Source organism: Monodon monoceros, unplaced genomic scaffold (genome assembly GCF_005190385.1).
Source record: "Monodon monoceros isolate NGI ecotype Baffin Bay Population unplaced genomic scaffold, NGI_Narwhal_1 Super_Scaffold_16, whole genome shotgun sequence".
NCBI classification, from domain to species: Eukaryota; Metazoa; Chordata; class Mammalia; order Artiodactyla; family Monodontidae; genus Monodon; species Monodon monoceros.
This window is the reverse complement of record NW_021703772.1, coordinates 60,013,141-60,033,668: the sequence shown is the minus strand read 5'-3', so window position 1 is coordinate 60,033,668 and position 20,528 is coordinate 60,013,141. Positions and strand designations below refer to the sequence as shown.

Sequence of the window (20,528 nt, the reverse complement as noted above, 5' to 3'; positions counted from 1 at the left end):
CTTTTTTTTTTCCAATAGTCAAAAAGGTGTACCAGAACTAGTTCTAAAAGATCAGAAGGACATTGCTTTAGAAATAACAGTGACAAACAGCCCTTCCAACCCAAAGAATCCCACCAAAGATGGTGATGACGCTCATGAAGCTAAACTCGTTGCCACTTTTCCAGACACTTTGACTTATTCTGCATATAGAGAACTGAGGGCTTTCCCTGTAAGTATTTCTGGATACCATGTTGGACGGAAAAAACATTGTGTGGCAGGTGAATGTGTTGTGATCTGGTATGTTCTTCTGTTACAGGAGAAACAGTTGAGTTGTGTTGCAAACCAGAACGGCTCACAAGCAGACTGCGAGCTTGGGAATCCTTTTAAAAGAAATTCCAGTGTAGGTGATGCCTTTACATACTGTATTTTAATGTTTCAAATAACATTACAGTGTCGATATGCTCAGTCTGTGTTAACAGCTATTTCTGTTTTTTAGGTTACTTTTTATTTAATTTTAAGTACAACTGAGATCACCTTTGACACCACGGATCTGGATATTAATCTGAAGTTGGAAACGTAAGAGTTCTTTCAACCTTCCATTCAGAATTGTTTCATGAAAACACAGCCAGTCAATGAATTGGCCTTTATCTAAAGCATAAAAGAAGTGTAATTTAATGAGAAAACTGACTGTTAAAATAAAACCCTATTGTTTCCTTTTCATTTTCAGAACAAGCAATCAGGATAATTTGGCTTCAATTACAGCTACAGCAAGAGTGGTTATTGAACTGCTTTTATCGGTCTCCGGGTAAGTGTTTGTGTTTAGCACAACAAATCAGTGTTTGAAAGAACCATTTACAATCCTCACTAAAACTGGTGTTTTTTAATTTAACAGAGTTGCTAAACCTTCCCAGGTGTATTTTGGAGGTACAGTCATTGGTGAGCAAGCTATGAAATCTGAAGAGGAAGTGGGAAGTTTAATTGAGTATGAGTTCAGGGTAAGTGGCCGCAGTTGGCCCTTCTGTTCTATGTACTGAAAGCTAACATGTGCTGTATATGGTCTTGAATATGTAATTTTAATAAATAATAATAAATACACATGATAAAGTGAGTTTGCCAGCTTTTAAACACCATACTGGCTTAGTGTAAAAGTCATAGTTTCCAGAATGGAGAACCACAACTGTCATTCAACATAAGATTCTGTTCAGAATCCAGTGCAGTTTGGTCCTAGAGAGTTGGAGTTTGGTGTAGAGAGAAAGGAAGAATCGATTTTTCCCCCTCCAGAGTCTGTCTATAAAACAAAAATCTCAAAGTAATTTCTATCTGGCTTTAGAATGTGTTATGATTTATTTCTTTCTCTATTATAAGGTCCTCTGTCTTATTGCTTGTGGTTAATGTTCACGACCTTTCCCGAGCCCAGTTTTGTGATGGTGAATGTGGGTTTGGCATATGCCAGTAAGGAAGACTAGTGGTTGCTCTGACCCATTTCAAAGTAGGCAATCCCAGTGGCTCTTGGTCCCGTTGAATGAACATATTCTCATGGTACAGAGGTGGCTCCTAAGTCATAGGCAGGTTGAGGTCTGTGTGTCTGCAGTCATGCTCCTGAAAACACAGTGACCGTTGTTGAAGTGTGAAAGTCTGAAGTAGCAAGAATGGGCCCACCGGTGACTGCAACAAGGTGAAGAGGCAGAATTCTCCTCTGAAAGCATCTCTTAGCTCTGCAGACATGGATGGGACAGGTAGTGGGTGGTGGTCATGGCACCTAGGCAAATGTGGCTGAAGGAGAGGTCTGTGGGTTCCGGAGCAGTCCTCCACGGAAACTCTTTCGATTTCTGCTGCAGGGAGTTGCTCCCTGCCTGCCCCCAGCTTGCACTCGTGGGTTCCTGGCTGCCAGAAGGGTCCTACTCCGGGTCTGTCAGTTGTTATCCCAAGCCTCCCCTGCATAGTAAGGACGGGGGCAGCTTCATTTTTGCAGCAGGTGGGGCTTCCCAGAAGCAGGTTGTGGGTGCACTGCCACCACACAGACTTGGTCATCTGCCAGGCAGTGTGGTTACAGAGCGATACACAAACACACATGTGACTTTCTCCTGGGTCTGTTGAGAGCCTGGCATATCTACACTGCAGATTCTGTTACAACAAAACTTGTTCCTGGATTGAATGAACGATTATTTCTCTTTGATCTCTCTTTTCTTTCTATTTTTATTGACAGGAATCTTTAAGCACAAATCTCTATTTTGAATGCCCTATCCATAATCCAGTTTTGGAAACTGTGCTTTCATTGTAGTATTATGCCAGATACTTTGGCTTTTTTTCTCTTGGCAATAGGAACTGCTTACTTAATTTTATGTTGAGGGAATTACACTGAGATAATAATGTATTATTTTCTAACAGGTGATTAACTTGGGCAAGCCTCTTAAAAACCTCGGCACAGCAACCTTGAATATCCAGTGGCCAAAAGAAGTTAGCAATGGCAAATGGTTGCTTTATTTGGTGAAAGTAGAATCCAAAGGATTGGAAAAGATAGCTTGTCAGCCACAAAATGAAATAAACTTCCTGAAACTAAAGGTAGGCTGGTGGATTTTACACTTAAATTATTTCTGCGCCTTTGGTGATGGGAGAAGGGTGAAGATTAATTGTCAGTCATGTGAATTTGGCACTGTTTGGGGAGGGAGAGCTCAAGAGGTTTGTACAGTAGTACCAAAAAATTACCTTAGGTGGAACTATTTTTGGATGTAATTCTTTTCAGGAGGCTCACAACTCAAGAAAGAAACGAGAAATTGCTGAAAGACAGACAGACGATGGTAGAAAACTTTCTTTATTTGCCGAAAGAAAATACCAGACCCTCGTAAGTATTTTTCAAGAGCTGTGAGTGTTTGACAGGAGGTGGCGGGAAGGCCTTCCCCAGACCACTGCGCCGTAACCCCTGCTCTTCCTTTTCTCCCCAGAACTGCAGCGTGAACGTGAACTGTGTGAATATCAAGTGCCCGATCCGAGGGCTGGATAGCAAGGCCTCCGTGGTCTTGCGCTCGAGGCTCTGGAACAGCACGTTTCTGGAGGTGGGCTTCGCTGCCGGGCTGTGCCCCTCAGGTTGTCTGCCACCTCCCAGGACATTTCCCTCTTCACTAATGCTTTCACTAACTTCGTCTCCGACAGGAGTACTCCAAGATGAACTACCTGGACATCCTCGTGCGGGCTTCCATTGATGTAACTGCTGCCACCGAGAATATTAAGCTGCCCAATGCGGGCACTCAGGTGAGGGGCCCCCGGGCTTCACTCAGCTCAGAGCAGATCTCTCTCCTCCACCCCATGCCCGTGGCCTGAGGATGTGCTGCTCTGCAACTCATTTCCCTCACGGCACTGTCACCCCCTTTAAGGAGAAAGCAGATGGTGTCTTAAGGCGCGGCCCACCCCAAGCAGTGTTTCAACAGAATCATTGCAGAAAGAAGTGATTCCCGGGTCATCTCGATCTGTGGTGCATGGGGTAGATTTGAGAGCTCTTGGCTCAAGGAGAGAGTGGGTGCACCTCCCAAGTCTATAAAAGACCCCACGTCTTGTACCGCCCCTGATGCTTGTCACCGTTGTCGGCGTGCCCCCAGTGACGGTAGCCTCACTGCATTATGGGGTAGCTCGTGGCATGTGTGGCCAGCAGCAGTTACTGGAAACGATCTCTATATAGGAATCCAGAGTTGAATCTTGTAAAATCAGTCTCTGGTTATCCTTTGAAATAATTGAAGGAAACTGTCATGCCTCCTCGGACAGGTCTCTTCAGAGCTAAGCACCCAGCTCTTCAGTTTTCCGTCCTGCCCTGGTGCAGCTGAACTGGTTCCGGGTCTCTGCCCTTCCTGGGCCGGCCCCAGGCAGGGCTGAGCGGATGTGTGGTGTGCCTCCTTCAGCTCACCCGAACCTGCCTCCCGGTGTCTCAGACCCAAGCGTCTGTTAGTTCAGCCTAAAATTTGGTTTTGAAATGGTTGTTGAGGATGGTTTGCATTTCTAGCGGCTACCGTTTTTACGTTTGTGTTCTGCTGAAACTTCCAGGTGTTTTCAACAGAATGTGCTGTCAAGCTGTATTTCCCATATCCCACCCTTGAGCAAATTTTTAAAAATCTAAATGCATGCCTTTAAGTGTATCCTTGCATTTTATGTGATTGACTTTTGGTCCGTTGTTTGGGTTTACAGCATAATTTTGAGTCTCGGGTCATTTGCTCTTTGTTAACTTTCTATCCCTGCAAGCTTTATCTTTTTTTAAAACCAAGAAGCATGCCTACTGTGTCTTCCTCCAGGTAATTAAGAAAACCATTGAACAAGAGTAGGAGCTTGTGTACCACTAGTCAGAGGTTCCTTGTGGGGGTCTGGCACCCACAGGGGCTTGTATCAAGCTCTCAGGGTAAATGCCTGCAGGTTACAGTTGGGAATGTTTTGCAAAAGAGAATGAATGGAGAAGGAAAGATCGTGAATTACTGTCCTGAAGCTGATCTACTGATGTATTTATGACAGTGTCCTGGCTTCAGTCCTTTCACCAGCTGAAAATCCAGTGAGTCTCCCTGATCACCTTGGTTTCTGGGATATAGTGGCCCTTAGCTGTTAAAATTTATCATCTAAACCAGGACACGTTTATCTGGGCAGGATGCTGGGGCACCTGGTGCAAGCCAGGACTGTCCCAGGCTCACCAGGACGTACCCTCACCCTGGCCTTACATTAACTTTGCAGGTTACTCCAGCCCACCTTTCTACCTCTTATTAATAAGGCATCATAAGGACTGTCAACTAAACTACACCCTCCCTGAGAATCCTTTAACTCCCTCTCTGACTGAAGGCAGTTGCTGTAACTTCCTGTGACTTTTAATCAGCAACCCTGAGAATCACTGAGTTTTTAGAGCTGCCAAGAGAAAGAACACTTTAGGGGGAAGGGACTAACATTAATAAAATGTCAATTAAATGTCTGCCATCTACTAGCTGCTTTACCGATATGCTGTCATTTAGACTGCAGAAGAATGCCAAGGTAGACATTGTACCCACTTTACAAAAAAGGAAGCAGGCACAGAGAGGGGACGTCATTTGGGGTCCTGGATTGAAATCTGTACCTGTCTGACCTCAGGGCTCCTGTTCTTTGGCTCTGTGACACTTGCTCCCCATTAAGTCCCCAAATCTCAAGTTTAGATGAGAAAACTTGAGTCCAAAAAGGAAGGTTGTCTCTCCCTCAGGGTCACAGGACCAGCATGTGGAGTTAAGACCAGACCTCGGGCTCAGAGCCCCTCATCAGGTGCTCTTGTTTTCTCGAAGATAATGGAACTAAGTCCCCTCGTGTCCAGTCTAATGGCTGGGTCACAAATGCAGATGCGGTTCTCTCGGGTATTTCATGTTCTTCGGGCTTTGAGAGCCCATGCCTACCAACGGGAATTGGAATCTTTGCTGTAATCCTACTTGATTTGTTTAATAATTGGTAGATTTGAAAACGGGTTATTAGTCTCATGTCTAGAACCCATTTCTTTTGAAAACCGAGACTTCTTTTGTAATCTCTAGTCTTCTGTTACCTCTTCTATTAACTGATTTCTGAGATGTAATAGTAGCTCAGATATCATATCTAGACGTTTCTTTAGATTTTAAGGTGCAGTTTTGGGAGGCCTAAAGATTCAAACTTAATTCAAGTGTCAGGATGCCTTCATTTTTTATTCCCTCACTTACTGAGGGTTTCAATTTCATTTATTCTTGGTTCCTCTCTCTTTTCCAGTGTCTAGGTCATTTTTCTTTGGAGATAGAAGCAAAGGAGGTTGAGTAATTTAGTCTTATCTTTTGGTGTTAATATTGAAACATCTTCCCATTGCTTTTACCCTAATCCTGGCTTTAAAAAGATGAAAACAAAAGCCTTTGTTTCCTTATAACCCAACTGATTTCAAGAGTTTTGTGTTCATTTCTTAATAAAACACTTTCAAGATATTGTTACAACAAAGTCAGAGAGAGCTGCTCACCTAACTGAAACAGCTAAGATGGTTACTAAAACTTTAGTATCAATTAAATTGATCCAACTAACAATCCAGTTAGCCATGGACACACTGCGTGCCTTCCCTGCAAAAATGCTAGAGAAGCAAAGTTGAACAAGATAGGGTCAATTGTGAAGAATTTCAGGGTCTAGGAGATCGCGAACTGGGAGAGAATTGTTGAAGTCAGCCAAGGAAGAAGGAGATTACTTATGGGTTGTACTTATATACCCCCATTTCATTCCTAAGGAAGTAGGAAGAGAGTGTCTAAGCTTCCTGGCTGCCAAAGATGAGAAAGAATGTGATAGGTGAAAGTAGGCACATCATTTTTCAGGGGGAGGAGCTTTTCTTTTTTTGGTTCTAAATTCAGAGAAGAACTTGAGATATGGATCCTTTTATAAGATGGATTTTTGATATGAAGAACACTCACTAAGGGGATGGTGTCTTTAATAGAGAGTTTTGTAAAAGATAGGAAAATCCCTTCATTGGGGGGTTTCTTATACTGATGTTCAATGAGAGCGTAGGATATTACATGACAGAGTGATGTAGGGAAACGGTTTGGCTGGGGGCAAGCTAATGTGGTCTCAGCACTGCTCACTGGTGATGGAATTTAATGCATCAGCAGAGTTAAGCCCTTTTTCCCCTTACGGGCACATGATGGATGAGGTTCACATGCACAGGTCATCCCTATGGAAATGCCTAGATTTTAATGAAACCAAAAAAATTTTTTTTGTTTTTGGAGTTGGAGTAATTTCTACTGGCCTGAACCTGTCATTGTCCATCAGTAACAGTTGCTGTGACAAGATGAGACAAGGCTTCCCGAGGTCTGGGAGTCGCAGCTCACAGTTGGTCTCCCCTCACCCGATTCTAAGGCCAGCTCCACACAACCCCCATTCTCAGTCCCAGCTGGAGAATGACTGTCATACACACACACACACACACACACACACACACACACACACACACAGTTGACAATTTAAGGAAACAAACAATAAAATCTTGCTGACTGGCCTCTCTCGCCTTCCTGGACCGCACTGTGGCCTTGCACACACTGGGTTTGCAGAGCACATCTGGCCTTTAAATGTGTGGCCCAACCCCTAGCATCAGTCCTCAGTCTTTGATGCACAGTGAGTTGTTTTAGTTTTTAAAACTACACACCACCCCAGCCCCAACCCGCAAAATAAACTACCTTGTTCAGCCCTTATGCTGTTGGATTGCAGCCTTTTATGGGCATGGTTTCCCCCTATGATCAGCCATTTAAAAGGCTCTGGTATGCAGTGTGACTTATAAGGCTGCTTGCCCTTGCCATGGACCAGTTTCCACTCTCCACTTCAAGGATTCATCAGAGCTTATTCTTAAACATGAGGATGGCCCTTCCAAGTCATCACCTTACCCCAGGGACACACTGTGTGGCTTCCCTGTGCTACATACTAGGGAAGCAAAGTTAAATGAGATAAAGCATAGGCTAATTGAAATAATCTTTTTATTTTGGAATAGTCTGGCTTAGCAGTCACATCAACTATATTATTTCTTCACCAGTCTCTCACCATTCTTTCTTCCCCACTTCGTGGGTACCCTTCTGCTTGAGCCAGTAATCTCAAGAAAGGGTTGTTTTAGCTTAAAGCTAGGACACCTGTTGGGGGAAGGGAGGCAACAGAAGTGAGCCATGAGGCCCTCCCTGGGGCTGGGAGCTTGAGTGAAACCTCATTGAGAGCATAACAGGAAACATAGTAGCTGAGAAAGGTGTTTATGCTAAAAACTCTAAAAGTGAATTCTTTCCTATTAAATGTTTAAAGGAAAGCAGTTCTTACTTTTAAGTGTATTCCATAAGCCAAAGGAGGTTGAGAAGCTGTTTTCTAGGATAAGTAGGAAGGGAAGTACTTTAAGAGATTTTTAAAGAAAGAGTTCTAGTATAGTAGTATTGAATCACAGTGTAGACATAGAAGCATTTTTAGGCAGCATCCAGAATTCAATATTAATTTAGAATACGTGAATAGAAACATTTCTCAGAAATTAAATTGTTCCCTCTAAGTTTTCTTTACCCTTCACTTTAGATTCTCTAAATTCAAAAATATCAGAAACTTCAAACTGGTATATCTCTAATCAGTATAGTTTACAAAATCATATTTGTAGCTTTCACCAGGTCTTTTATGTGCTTTGAAAGATCATCTCCGGGGGAAAAAAAGCCTCCTGGCGTTACAAAACTCCACTTGAATTCTAAATCCGTGTAACCAAGTTGTAGCAAATCGCCATAAGCAACTTTTTAGATTTCTAAATAAACACTATGTCTGTTTAATTGGTATTTGCCAGCTATCAAATGTTTAGAACTTAAGCTTCTCATCAGCTGCCACTTAAAGCTCTAAGCTGCCTCCGAATGAAGCCAGAGTCCAGTTTGTCTATACACATTGTTGTAGAAGATGACACCAAGCCATTTCAGGAAATTTTATTCTTTATGAGGATCTTTAGTTTGCCATCCTGTTACTGAACTCGGGTTTGGCTTCTTGTCGCTCAAGAATCCACTTGTGAGAGAGAAGTGTTAGGTAAAAGAAAAGATAGCTTTGTTGAGGAAGCTGGCAATCCTGGGGAGAAGGTGGACTCATATCCCAAAGAACCAACTCCCCAGGTTTTGCTCAGGGATTATGTAGGGAAAAGAGGGGCTATGTGCTGGAGAGGAGGTAATCTTCTACGTTCAGAGATGACCTTCTCAGTCCTGTGGTTCCAAGTAGCTGTCAGCTGGGGGCGCCCTGTAGGGTCCTGCTCGGTTTCAACCCTAAGGAAGTATTAGAATGGTATCCATCTAATGCCTCTAATACCATCTAATAGCTCCATCCCTATTTTTATATTTCATAACGTCTTTAAAATCTGAGGGAGGAATGTAGGCTTATTGTGCATAAACAGACCCTTTTGTTGCCATTGTTGGATGCTTAATTAAGAGAGGTGACCATTCTCAAAAAGATACCAGGTTATATAGATGTAACAAGATTGGGGTTGTGTCCCTATTGATAATTGTTGAAACTTGGTGATGAATAAATGATGGTTCATTATACAATTTTCTCTACTTTTGTTGATTACAAAAATTTTAAAAACATAAGTTAGCAAAGAAATAATTATTTTGTCAAAACACAATCCAGGACTTCCCTGCTGGCGCAGTGGTTAAGAATCCATCTGCAAATGCAGGGGACATGGGTTCGAGCCCTGGTCCGGGAAGATCCCACATGCCACGGAGCAGCTAAGCCCGTGCACCACAACTACTGAGCCTACGCTCTAGAGCCACGAGCCACAACTACCGAGCCCGTGAGCCACAACTACTGAAGCCCACATGCCTAGAGCCTGTGCTCCACAACAAGAGAAGCCACCACAATGAGAAGCCCGTGCACCGAAATGAAGAGGAGCCCCCGCTCGATGCAACTAGAGAAAGTCCACATGCAGCAACGAAGACCCAACACATAAATAAAAATAAATAAATTTATTTAAAAAAACCCCACAATCCAGCATTTTCCAGGTTCTGGGAAAAGATCTCCAAGAAACGTCTCTTAAAGCAGTATTTCGTTACTAAAGGAAAGGATCTCACATCAAAAAGACATCTCACCTGTCCATAGGCTACATTGACCAAAATGTGTCTGGAAGCAGAATTTGTAATATAAACTCATGGTTTAATTCTCGCCTCAGTTTATAATGATATTGCTTTCTTTTATGCCCCATAGGTTCGTGTGACTGTGTTTCCCTCAAAGACTGTAGCTCAATATTCAGGAGTACCTTGGTGGATCATCCTAGTGGCTATTCTTGCTGGGATTTTGATGCTTGCTCTATTAGTATTTTTACTATGGAAGGTAAGTCATATCTGGCACTTGAGTTTTGTGATACAAACTTTATTTCAGGTTTTTTAAAAAGTAAATTAACACTGATAGTATATTTTTTTCATTGCTTCCTTTTCCCAACATTTTACTATGAAACTTTTCCAGCATACAGCAAACTTGAGAATTATACAATGAACATCTGAATATCTATCTAACATTTTGTATTTAAAGGTATATAGTATTTGTGCATTATAAGGAGCTTCTTAAGTGTGTAAATTTTGGTGTTTTTCACATATAATTTAGCACGTTTGGCAAATAACAATTTAAAAAATCTTACCACTATGACCTTTTCTTCATCTAAGATCAAATTCTGAATCTAAGGCAAATTGTTGGGTATCACGTTAATCAGAATTTGTATCCCGGTTAATTTCAACTTTCGTAAAGAAGTGTTCATGGCAGCAGCTGGGGCTTGTTACAGTTGCAGCTAGATTAGGAATAGGAAGGCATGAAATTAATGAATCCCAGAGTAGTTTTCATAGCCTATATCAAACATAAGGAAGATCCGTGTTTCATATAATGTTCTTCATTAGCATTTGGTCCTGCAAATATAATGTAGTATCTTCCGCCTGCTTTCTACTAGTACATAGTCTACATTACAAAAAATGTATGAGATGTTGCATACTTTTGTTGCCAGAGATTATGACCTATAGATTTTGGATTATTCTCAGTGAGTAATGGAGGTTCACAGACCTTTATCAACCTTTGTCAACAATCACAACTTGTAAAAAAAAAAAAAAAAAAAAAAAAAAACTCAGTTTGTAATGACTTATTCAGCAGCACAACTTGACATGATGTGAAAAGAGGCTCTTTATGGTCTTTGTCCTTTACTCATTAGTCTCACTGCAGAAATACTAACGTTTTGATTACTGTGACATTATGTATGCAGTGTGTTACTTTTCTAAAATGCCAAAAATTCTGGGTTTCCAAACACGTCTGGTCGAGAGGTTAACAGATGATGAAACTCCACCGACAATACCTAGGATCAGACTATCCTTATCTTTTCCTTGGATCCAAGAGTATAATGGACAGGGCTCAGGATATTCTCACTTTCAAATATTGGGCATCTCTTTTTCACTTTATTTTTTCAAGTAACTTCCTCTTGCCAAGATAATTTTCTGAGATAATTTTCCTGTGTCCTCCAGTTGTGTGATTGAAGCTTGGTATCTGCTCATGCCAAGACCCATCCTCCCATGGGATGTTAGCCAGTCCTACCTCTGATGTTCACTTCAGGTAGTAGGTTTGTCTGATGAGCACAGCCAGCCAATATAGGAGATGCTTTGGAAATTATTTTGATATCAAAAACTTGAGTGCAAGGTTTGATATTTGAGGATGGCCTTCTCTCCAGAAGAGGTCACAAGAACAATCTTTTTCAGAGCAGATCTTATTGGCAGTCTCTAATGAGGGTAAGTTGAGAGTTAAGAAACCCGAGCTATATAATCTTGGACAAATCATTTCACCTCCCTGGGGCACTGGTTTGCCTTAGCTGCTTAGTAAGTGGGTTGGACTAGATGATCTCTCTCTCCTTTTTTTTATGTTCTAAAGTATCCGGACTCACAAGTGAACTCTAAAGTAATCAGACAACTTCTACAACAACCCCCCCCATGAAAATCATTTTTATTACTTTATGCTTTTCTTTCTGAAACTGCACTGTTTGCTTTTATGTGCTAAAATAATAGACTTTGAGGACCAGAGAGGACTCTGGTTCACTGGCCTTTAAATTGAGTTTTGCATATCCACGTAGGTGCCAAGACGAAGCTACGCAGGTGGGGCTAGGGGCAGTATCCCCACTTCAACCAGAGCCGTTGTGACTTTATCTGCTTTGAACATAGGGATTCTGCATAGGGTTTTGTTTGAGGGTATAAGAGAAAAGTCCTCCAGCCTGGTCCAGTCATCTTCATTTTGTAAACAAAGATGCTCACGCCCATGGATGTTAAGAATGTTGCCAAGTTAGAGGCATAACAAGGACTCTTGGTTTGTGGTTCATTCCTTTTCCCACGATATTTACTAGCACGTGTTACTGAAAGTTGGCTGGGTGTGCTCACTGTATAATAAATTAAATGTCAGAAATAAATATCCAGATCAATAGCCTAGATCAACAGCCTGGATCAACGCTGCACAGTAAAACTTTCTGTAATAATGGAGATGTTCTGAAGCTGCACTGTCCATTATGGTAATCACAGGTCACATGTGGCTGTTGAGCACGTGGAATATGGCTAGTGCAACGGAGGTACTGACTTGTAAATTTAATTTAAATCTGAATAGCCTCACGTGGTTAGTAGCTACCACACTGTACAAAGCAGATCAAGATTTGTACTTCGTGAGTTGCCAGGCTAGGCTGCAGAATTTTCCAGGAGGTCAGAAATTGTTCAATCAAGTTATATATCAAAGGGCAGTTCCATGGCCTTATGAACGAGATAAAAGTAAGTAGAAAAAGTTCTCCACGGTTGAATGAGGAAATTATAGTAGAAAGTGGGATTATACCTTTATACTCATTTAGAGTGACCTAACCTGAGGAGCACAGATTCCTACCACTGAAGTGTTACGTGGTGGTTCAGAATTTGGGAAAATGACAACTGTCGTTGTTTCATGACAGTGTATTTGAATTTATATTGTGATTTACCCCCACCAAGGCCCCCAAGCAAATGGCATTTATCCCATAAAATTCACTGCGAAGGGCAGAAAAATATTCACAGAATCTATTTTATTTGGATTTGTGCTAAGCCTTAGAGAATTTATTCTTTAAAAGATGTCAATCTTTTGCCTATTTTTAAACTCCGTATTCCCTGCAAGAAGAAACCACCCAAAGCTGTAATCAGATGTGTATATATTTTCCCTTTTAGGATGATTTTGGTCCTTAGGATTTGTTACAAATAGAAAAATCAATCAGCTAATGTCATCCATATAAATATTTGACCAGAGACCCATGGTAATAGAGTTGGGTTAATTGCTGTCACCATGTAGTATAGCGCAGAGGCTGGTCCCTTTTGGTTGATGCATAGTGGTCTCTTTGTAAACAAGCTGTAAGTAGAAAACAGGTTAAAATCTGAGATTTTCTTTTGTTTAGCTTTTATACACAAAACTGTTAACACTGACTAAATACCTTGCTTCCTTATAGTGTGGTTTCTTCAAGAGAAATAAGAAAGATCATTATGATGCCACATATCACAAGGCTGAGATCCATGCTCAGCCGTCTGATAAAGAGAGGCTTACTTCTGATGCCTAGTATTGATCTACTTCTGTAATTGGTAATTGATCAATGTTTTTTAATTGCTAGCTGTGGGACCCGCTATGGTTGTGGTGGCTAACTTTAAAAGCAACAGCTTGCTGTGTGTGTCCCATTAACAGATGTTTCCAAATGTCCACACTGGCTTGCCTTGCTTGGATTTATTTCATTTATTTCACTTGAAAGCTTACAGTTTTTAAAAAATGCACAAAGAATCTTTCATTGCAGGTGAGTAATTTTGTGTTGTTGTTGTTGTTATTAAACATTACCCACAGCAATGAAGAAAACGGCAACCTATGTACACAAAAAAGGAGGCTTTAGACCTCCACAGTAGCCCAGTTTGCCATGTGTTGTTAATCCAGTATGTAGCATCTCACTTGGAATTTCAAAGATGCATAAGAAATCATCCCAGATTTCTTGTCCATTTTGGAATTTCCCACAGATAGAAGCTTGTGTTGACTGCCTCATTAACCTATTGCATGTTGGAAACATTGTGTTTCTCTTGAAAAGAAGCCTTTCTCACTGTCATCTTTTTGATCTCCTTGCTATGAAGTGATGGGGGAAGGCTTGGAATGCTTTTATTGTTGCTCAGAAATTGTTTTATGCTAGCTAAGCATGCAACTTCCTTTCCCTGCATATCTACCATGGGTCAAAGACCATTGCAACAAACTCTAACTATTGGCGTGATGGACATTATGGTCAACTTCAGAAGACGATTCTTTGCCACATGGCCTTCAATATACAAAATTCTAATATAAAAATGCTCTGGACAGTTTATTTCAGAACGTTGTAATGGAGTTTGACCTTGTTCCTTGTTCCTAGAGATTCTTTTCAACCTTGGGTCTCAGTTGATTTTAAGTTTGTATTTGGCTTTTCTTATTTGTAAATCCACGGAAATGGGAATGGCAGAGATTCCTTTTTCCATTTCTGTGGGCATGAGAGGGTAGAATTACCCCTATAATCCCTTTCCATGGCACTGTCACGATGAATCCCAACCCCATTTCAGTTTCATGGATCCCCCTTGATTTCTTCTTTGTTTAAATGGGGAAGAGCCACATACTGCAACAGATAGTTGTTTTGGCTTCTTTGCAGAAGATAGAAAAGGCCTTAGAACAAAACTTCTTGGTCCATTTTTCCCATTGACTCAGTGATAACTTCGTACATAATTTCATTTTGTCCCATGCCATTTTTATAACTTATCATTCAAAACAAATGTTCTGTTCCTGTTGATGTCACATAGTTAAACACATTAACCAACCATTCTAAGTATCTTCCTCATCCACCTTTTATCTGCATTTTTAAATTAAAAACACGTCTTTTTAAAAAACACATATATATTTTATTCACTTAAAAAATTCAATCTGATTTTTAAATTTCCAGATATGTTCTCAATAAAAATCTACTTTGGATCAGATTGAATTTTTTTTAAAGATCAATAAAATATATATTCGTTAATAATTTAAATGTAAATGTCTTTTCGCCAAAAAAAAAAAAAAAAAAAAAAATTAGGGTATGCTCTGAAATTCAGTCAAGTGATAGTTTCCTCAAATTCCATGCAGTACATAAATGATTTTATTGCAGGACACAGTTACTACATGATTTATTAATGAAACAGCTTAGTTTTGAAGCTTTGTTTGGAAATCCAGGCAGTATAAATCACCTTCTAGCTATTGAGAGATAAGTACTGGAGCCTTGGAGGAGAGATTTCTTAAATTGACCCACTTCAAGTAGTAATTTATAAAATATTTGTGACCTGATTTCCATTTTGTTAGTGGAAGGGGGCATGAAATAATCTTTGGTGTATGGCCTTGGGAAAAAAATGTGTTCTTGAAACATGGTGTTCTAATAATCTGAAAATTAGATCTTTTACGTACAGTATTGTGATTATAAAAAATGGAAGCACTGTTTCATAAGCTCTTCAACTGGTAGAGGCAACTAACACTGTTGTAAGATGGAAGGACAAGATGGAAAAAGGGACTTTTCTTCCAGTTTTACAGCTGTTCTCTTCCGTTTATCCCCACCGGCTGTTATCATTTCTTTTTGACCTATTGGTTCCTTCTTAAAAGAAAACCATGTGTTTTATTCTTTGTCCAAGTCCAAAGTTAGGCATAGGTGAACAGAAAGCTTAGACATTGCCATCTAGTGGACATGCTCTTGTTGGAATTATTTAATTTGTTTCTGTGTCTTTCTCCCCTGCCTCCAGTGTGGATTCTTTAAACGCTCTAGGTACGACGATAGTGTTCCCCGATACCATGCTGTAAGGATCCGGAAAGAGGAGCGAGAGATCCAAGATGAAAAATATAATGATAACCTTGAAAAAAAACAGTGGATCACAAGGTGGAATGAAAATGAAAGCTACTCCTAGGGGGGCCAAAAAAGCTTCACAGTACCCAAACTGCTTTTTGTTTTCCCCAACCCAGAAATTCAAATGGATTGAAAAGCCTGTTCAATACCTGAATACAGATTTCAGACAGATTACACACAGTACAAGCCTACAGTTTTAACTGTGGACATTGTTATGTAGCCTGAGGCTCCTGTTTTGCACGGCCAATTTGAAGGCTGTTGGAATGGATTTTTCTTTAAACTGCCTTAATTTAATGTTCCGGGTTGCCTTTGTTTTTGGTGTGACTGACTTACCTGTGCTGGGGAAGGACCTGCCACATCCTCTTGATGGTATAGCTGGAAGAAGCCACCACAACCACTGCACCAACAGAGTGACCATCCTGACCTCGGCACCACCTCTGCAAACGTTCTTCTCGCAGGACCAGAGAACCTGCAAGTCCACTGTCCTGTGTTACAAGACTATGCCGTCAGGGTAGCTGGGTTCAGTTTAAAGTGCTCCCATAAATTAAGTGTGCAATAGAAGGTGATGCTGCCATCCTGCCATCTTTTTCCATTTCCTAGATGTGTGAATACCTGCTCACACCAAATACACAGAGGTTTAATTCCCCTCTCACTAAAACACACAGGCATAACAGATTTGAATGCTAGTTATACCTATTTGTAGATGGTATTTATTTTTCTTTTTTACAAACCATTTTGTTATTGACTAACAGGCCAAAGATTCTCCAGTTTACCCTTCAGGTTGGATTAAGCAATCAGAATTAGAACACGAGAGGTCGTTGGTTGGACCTAAATTATTGACTGCCTAAAGAAAACAGTAATTCTGTATAAATGTATCAGAGTTGTTATACTTTACAGATAAGTTTAAGTTATTAAAACATCTCCCTTCATGGCAGCCCTTACCCCCTCCCTCCAGACCCAAAACATTTAAGAAATAGGATTTAACTGTAAGATGTTTAATTCTTAAAGACAGCAGGTATTTTTTAGTTTAGAGCCCTGTGTGATATTTCTGAATTTCATGCTATAACTTTCAGGAACTCTTGGAAATGATGGGATTGTTTGTTGGACTTTAGTGCAGTTTAGTCACTGCTGAAAATACTGTATATTCAGGACTTGAAAGAAACGGTGAGTACCTAGGGTGGACCCAAACTGATCCAGCGTAAGACTACTGAATACTTGATACCAAAAGTTAGAACATTGTGGCTTTGACATTTTTAAATGTTACTGGAAGCATTTAATCAGTGAGTTGATGTTCTGTTTTCTTGCTTTGTTTCCTCTCCTGTCTGCATCCCCCAAAAGACTTTGACTACTCTAAAAAAGAACTTTAAATTGTTTAATTTTAAAGATGAAGGGGAGGGAGGAGGAAGATATTATTATATAAAGAACTTTAAATTGTTTAATTTTAAAGATGAAGGGGAGGGAGGAGGAAGATATTATTATATAATACATTCAATAGAGATTGAATAGATACGAAAACTAAATTTTAAAAAATCACTGTACTTCAAAATGTTAAGTTATATGGGGCGCAACAGCAAACAGGTGCTAATTTGTTTGGCTATAGTGTAAGCAGCATCTCAGAATCTTTTAAAAGAACAAAATACAGCTACGTGTGCCATTGTTGCTTTGGAGTTTGAATTTTTTTTTTTCCTTTCAGAAATGTTATGCCCTTAAGATACTAGTTGTACTTTGGAATTTTCAAAACAAAAATAGTTATATAAGTGATATTTTGTTTACAAAGATTTCTCTAAAACAGGTCATAACAGTGTTTAAAATCTCAGTTTCTTGCTTAGGTAACTTGCAACCTAGTGCACTGGCGTATAGGTTGCTCAGAAGCTGGTATTTTGAAAGTGTTTATAGACCTTTGTTATAAAAATGAATGTCCTAAAAGGTGGGCGGGGGGGGGGGTACAAGGGTAGTTCAACAACAAAAGCAGCAAGAATGTAGTGGTGTTTAAATTTATAGTTGTTAAAAATGTCATCTCAAGTCAAGTCACTGGTCTGTTTGCATTTGATACATTTTTATACTAACTAGCATTGTGAAATTATTTCATGATTAGAAAAATACCTGTGGATATTTGTATAAAAGTGTGAAATAAATTTTTTTATGAAACTGTTCATTGCTTAGTAACACAGCGTTGTATATGTGAAATTATAAATAATGTGAATTGCCTTTTTATTTCATCAAACTAAACTGTAAAGTTTTTCGTGTTTTTATTTATATGGGACACTAAGAATAATCTCACATCAGCCCCCCCAAAATGCAATGTAAATGTGATGGATGGGGTTTTTTTCCCCCCTTTTGGCTCTACTGTTCAGTTGAGGATATTTTCAAAAGAAAATGATCTTAAAGGTGGTTTGTTCAAGATACCTACAAATTGGGAGATGTCTGTATGTGTTGATTCATTTGCTTCAAAGGCTTACGATGCGTCATTTAGCAATGATACCATGGCATGAAGCGAAAAGTTCTTATGGCTAAGTTGCTTTCTTCTTAGAATACACTTTGGATGTGAGAGCGGGCCAGCTGTGACACGACTCATCATACTGGTCACCAAGGACTGATTTGGCAGAATTGACAGGTCAGAAAATATTTTCTTCACCAATGGATTTCGTTTAAATTTAAGCAATTTTATGAAACTTCTCTAGCTGGATTATCACAATTTAATAAATATAAGGTATGTATATAGCGCCCAGATAATATAGCATGCCCTGGCCTGAATAAATTTCCAATCTAAAATGTATTATATGCCCAGGCTCTTAGGTAATAGTTTTCCATTGAACTTGGTGTAACGTGTTAAGTCTTAGCTTTCTTAGTTCTTGGAAGATCAGACAGATGTTATCACCCAAAGAAATGAGTGATTGGCACTCCTTAATGATAGGCCAGTGGCTGTGACCCTTTATTAGCCACAGTCCTATGGGTGTACCCAGTTTAAATCACTGCAATAATGTATAATCAACATAACTGTTAAGAGTGTCAGTAACTGTGGTTTGGCTAGGGCTATGGCATAAATGCTCTTGGCTGGAGGTCATTGGCAGTGCTTTATATGACTCCTGTGATTCTATTCGCTTCTCCCCCTCTCATAAAATACAGGGATGCCTAGGAGTGATAGTGGTATTATACAGGGGATCCTTGGATCCGTCTGCAAACACTGACGTGTCATTGCCACAACCTCGCAGTGCGTCATGCACAGTCATGGCTTATGATATGCCCTTGTGGTTCAGAATATTCTAGAATGTGGGGTAGATGTCAGTGGGGAATGCTTTCAGTTGTCCAGACCAGGGAAGTAAGGATAAGTTCTAGCCTTCTACCCTAAATGAAAACATCTTAATAAGCTCATCTCTAGTACCCTAGCCCACAGAAGGACAATGTGGGAAGACAGGCTGGGACTGACGGACTGTTTTGTTTTAAAGGAGGAAAGAGTGGAATGCTGTAGGTGACTGGCTTCCACATAAGTACATCCCCAGAGCTGAGAAAACAGGAATGTGGAAGGGTTGTTTGATCAGCTTGGGTAGCATGAAGTAAATGATTAAAGGCAGTTCCTCGAGACCAAAGGATGGGTGGTCCATCCTTTGGTTGGACTTCCGTGGTCCAACCACGTGCACTGAGCTTCAAAGAGATGGAGAAAATGAACTGAAGAATGATTTCAGAAGAGTGGCTATTGCAGAGAAGCTAGTGGGCATCTGTTCCTCCACTAGTTCCTGATTATGGTCAAATGGCGAGTAACAGTTTTCTTTCTCTTGTACCTTAAAAAACAGGTTTTGCTGACTCTGACCCAGCTGTTAGATTGTGAGAGTGCTGTGTGCTAGTGGCTGAGGCCAGGTCTGCAGAGGTGTCACCAACAGACCCATCTAGGAGGGAAGTGTTATAAAGGGATTCCTGGTTAAATCCTCTATGGGTAAGTGAACTGTAAAACACAAGTCAGAGTGAGAAAACTTGTCTAGCACAGTGCAAGCCACAAAGGGAAAAGCTAACCAGGTAATGGTCGATGGCTATACTGGTATGAAGGAAAACAAGTGCGATTTTTGTAGCAGTCAGCAAAGCTTAAGTGCCTCAATCTCTTTGCCTTGACCCTGGAGCCATCTCTCTGTCAGGCTGCCTGTGCCGGGGTCATGGAAATAAGCAGAGACATATCGTATTAGCAGAGGTTAGATAATATTTCTCACACACTATTCATCCTTCGAGAACATCCCCAAGAAATCTCAAACTACAGGGACAGAGTGTGCTTCTTTTACTATCTCGAAGCCTAGCAGATAAATATTCAGTTCAACAATAACCAGTAGATAGATTTAAGTGAGATTTAAGATCCTGTTATTGTCACTGTAACAGATCCTGTGATTGTAATATGGAGATGGTTAGGTGTGGTTTCATCATTTTTTTCCCAATTAGAAATAAAATTTCTAGGATGGTACTAGGCTCTGGGGATACACATACAAATAAGACATGGGCTCTGACCTTTTATTGGAAGCTTATCTAAAATAACAGATGGTACTGACGAACACAGGTAAATTTACATAAGTAGCAGATTAAAAATCTTGCATCAAGGTATGAATGGTTGACACATAAGGTCAGTACCTGGTCCTGCATGGGTAGAACTTGCCTCCAGAACAAACCCCATTCCTGGAAAATTGGAAGTAGTCATTCTCAATCTGGGCTGCCTATTTGAATTCCTAAGAAACATTTTTTAAAAGTCCCAGTGCCCAGACCTCATGTTAGACTGACTTTATCAGAATCTCAGAGGGTGGGACCCCAGGCATTAGTGCTATTTAAGGCTCCCCAGGTGACACAAAGTGTAGCTCAGGTTGAGAGCTGCTATAGAGGTCGTTGGACGGCCTGAATATTTACGGCAAGGGGTCCGCCCTCTATGTGGAAATGCCTTATCTCTGTGTGTGATGCTTCCAAGTAATGAGAGCTTGGAAGCTAGAGGCATATTTGCCATAAAGTAGGAGGTGATTGAACAAGAGTGAGGTTGCAGCCAGACTGCCAGGGTATGAATTAGCTTCCCCTCTTAGAAATATAACCCCGGTGAGTGACTGACCTGTCTGTGCCCCAGTTTCTCCATTTGTAAAGTAAGATTGATATTAGTACCTATCTCATGGATTTTTATAAGGAATAAATGAGATGATCAGAAAGTGCTCAATAAATGTTAGATTTTTTTTTT

The 20,528-nt window shown here is 40.4% G+C and overlaps 1 protein-coding gene across 2 annotated transcripts in view; it reads left to right on the top strand.

Annotated features, from left to right (window-relative positions):
* The window catches only part of ITGA6 (integrin subunit alpha 6), a 75,699-nt gene extending 59,395 nt beyond the window's left edge, over positions 1-16,304 (top strand). Inside the window, exons 15-26 of one of the 2 annotated variants that reach the window (XM_029226039.1) lie at positions 19-208; positions 296-379; positions 476-555; positions 707-784; positions 872-974; positions 2,368-2,541; positions 2,723-2,821; positions 2,922-3,032; positions 3,130-3,228; positions 9,655-9,780; positions 12,923-13,052; positions 15,234-16,304. In XM_029226039.1, the coding sequence (XP_029081872.1) occupies positions 19-208; positions 296-379; positions 476-555; positions 707-784; positions 872-974; positions 2,368-2,541; positions 2,723-2,821; positions 2,922-3,032; positions 3,130-3,228; positions 9,655-9,780; positions 12,923-13,030 (1,252 nt within the window). In that variant the 3' untranslated portion in view covers positions 13,031-13,052; positions 15,234-16,304. The remainder of the gene's footprint in view (positions 1-18; positions 209-295; positions 380-475; positions 556-706; positions 785-871; positions 975-2,367; positions 2,542-2,722; positions 2,822-2,921; positions 3,033-3,129; positions 3,229-9,654; positions 9,781-12,922; positions 13,053-15,233) is intronic. The other variant, XM_029226038.1, reaches the window with a different exon arrangement.
* The last annotated feature ends 4,224 nt before the right edge of the window (positions 16,305-20,528 follow it).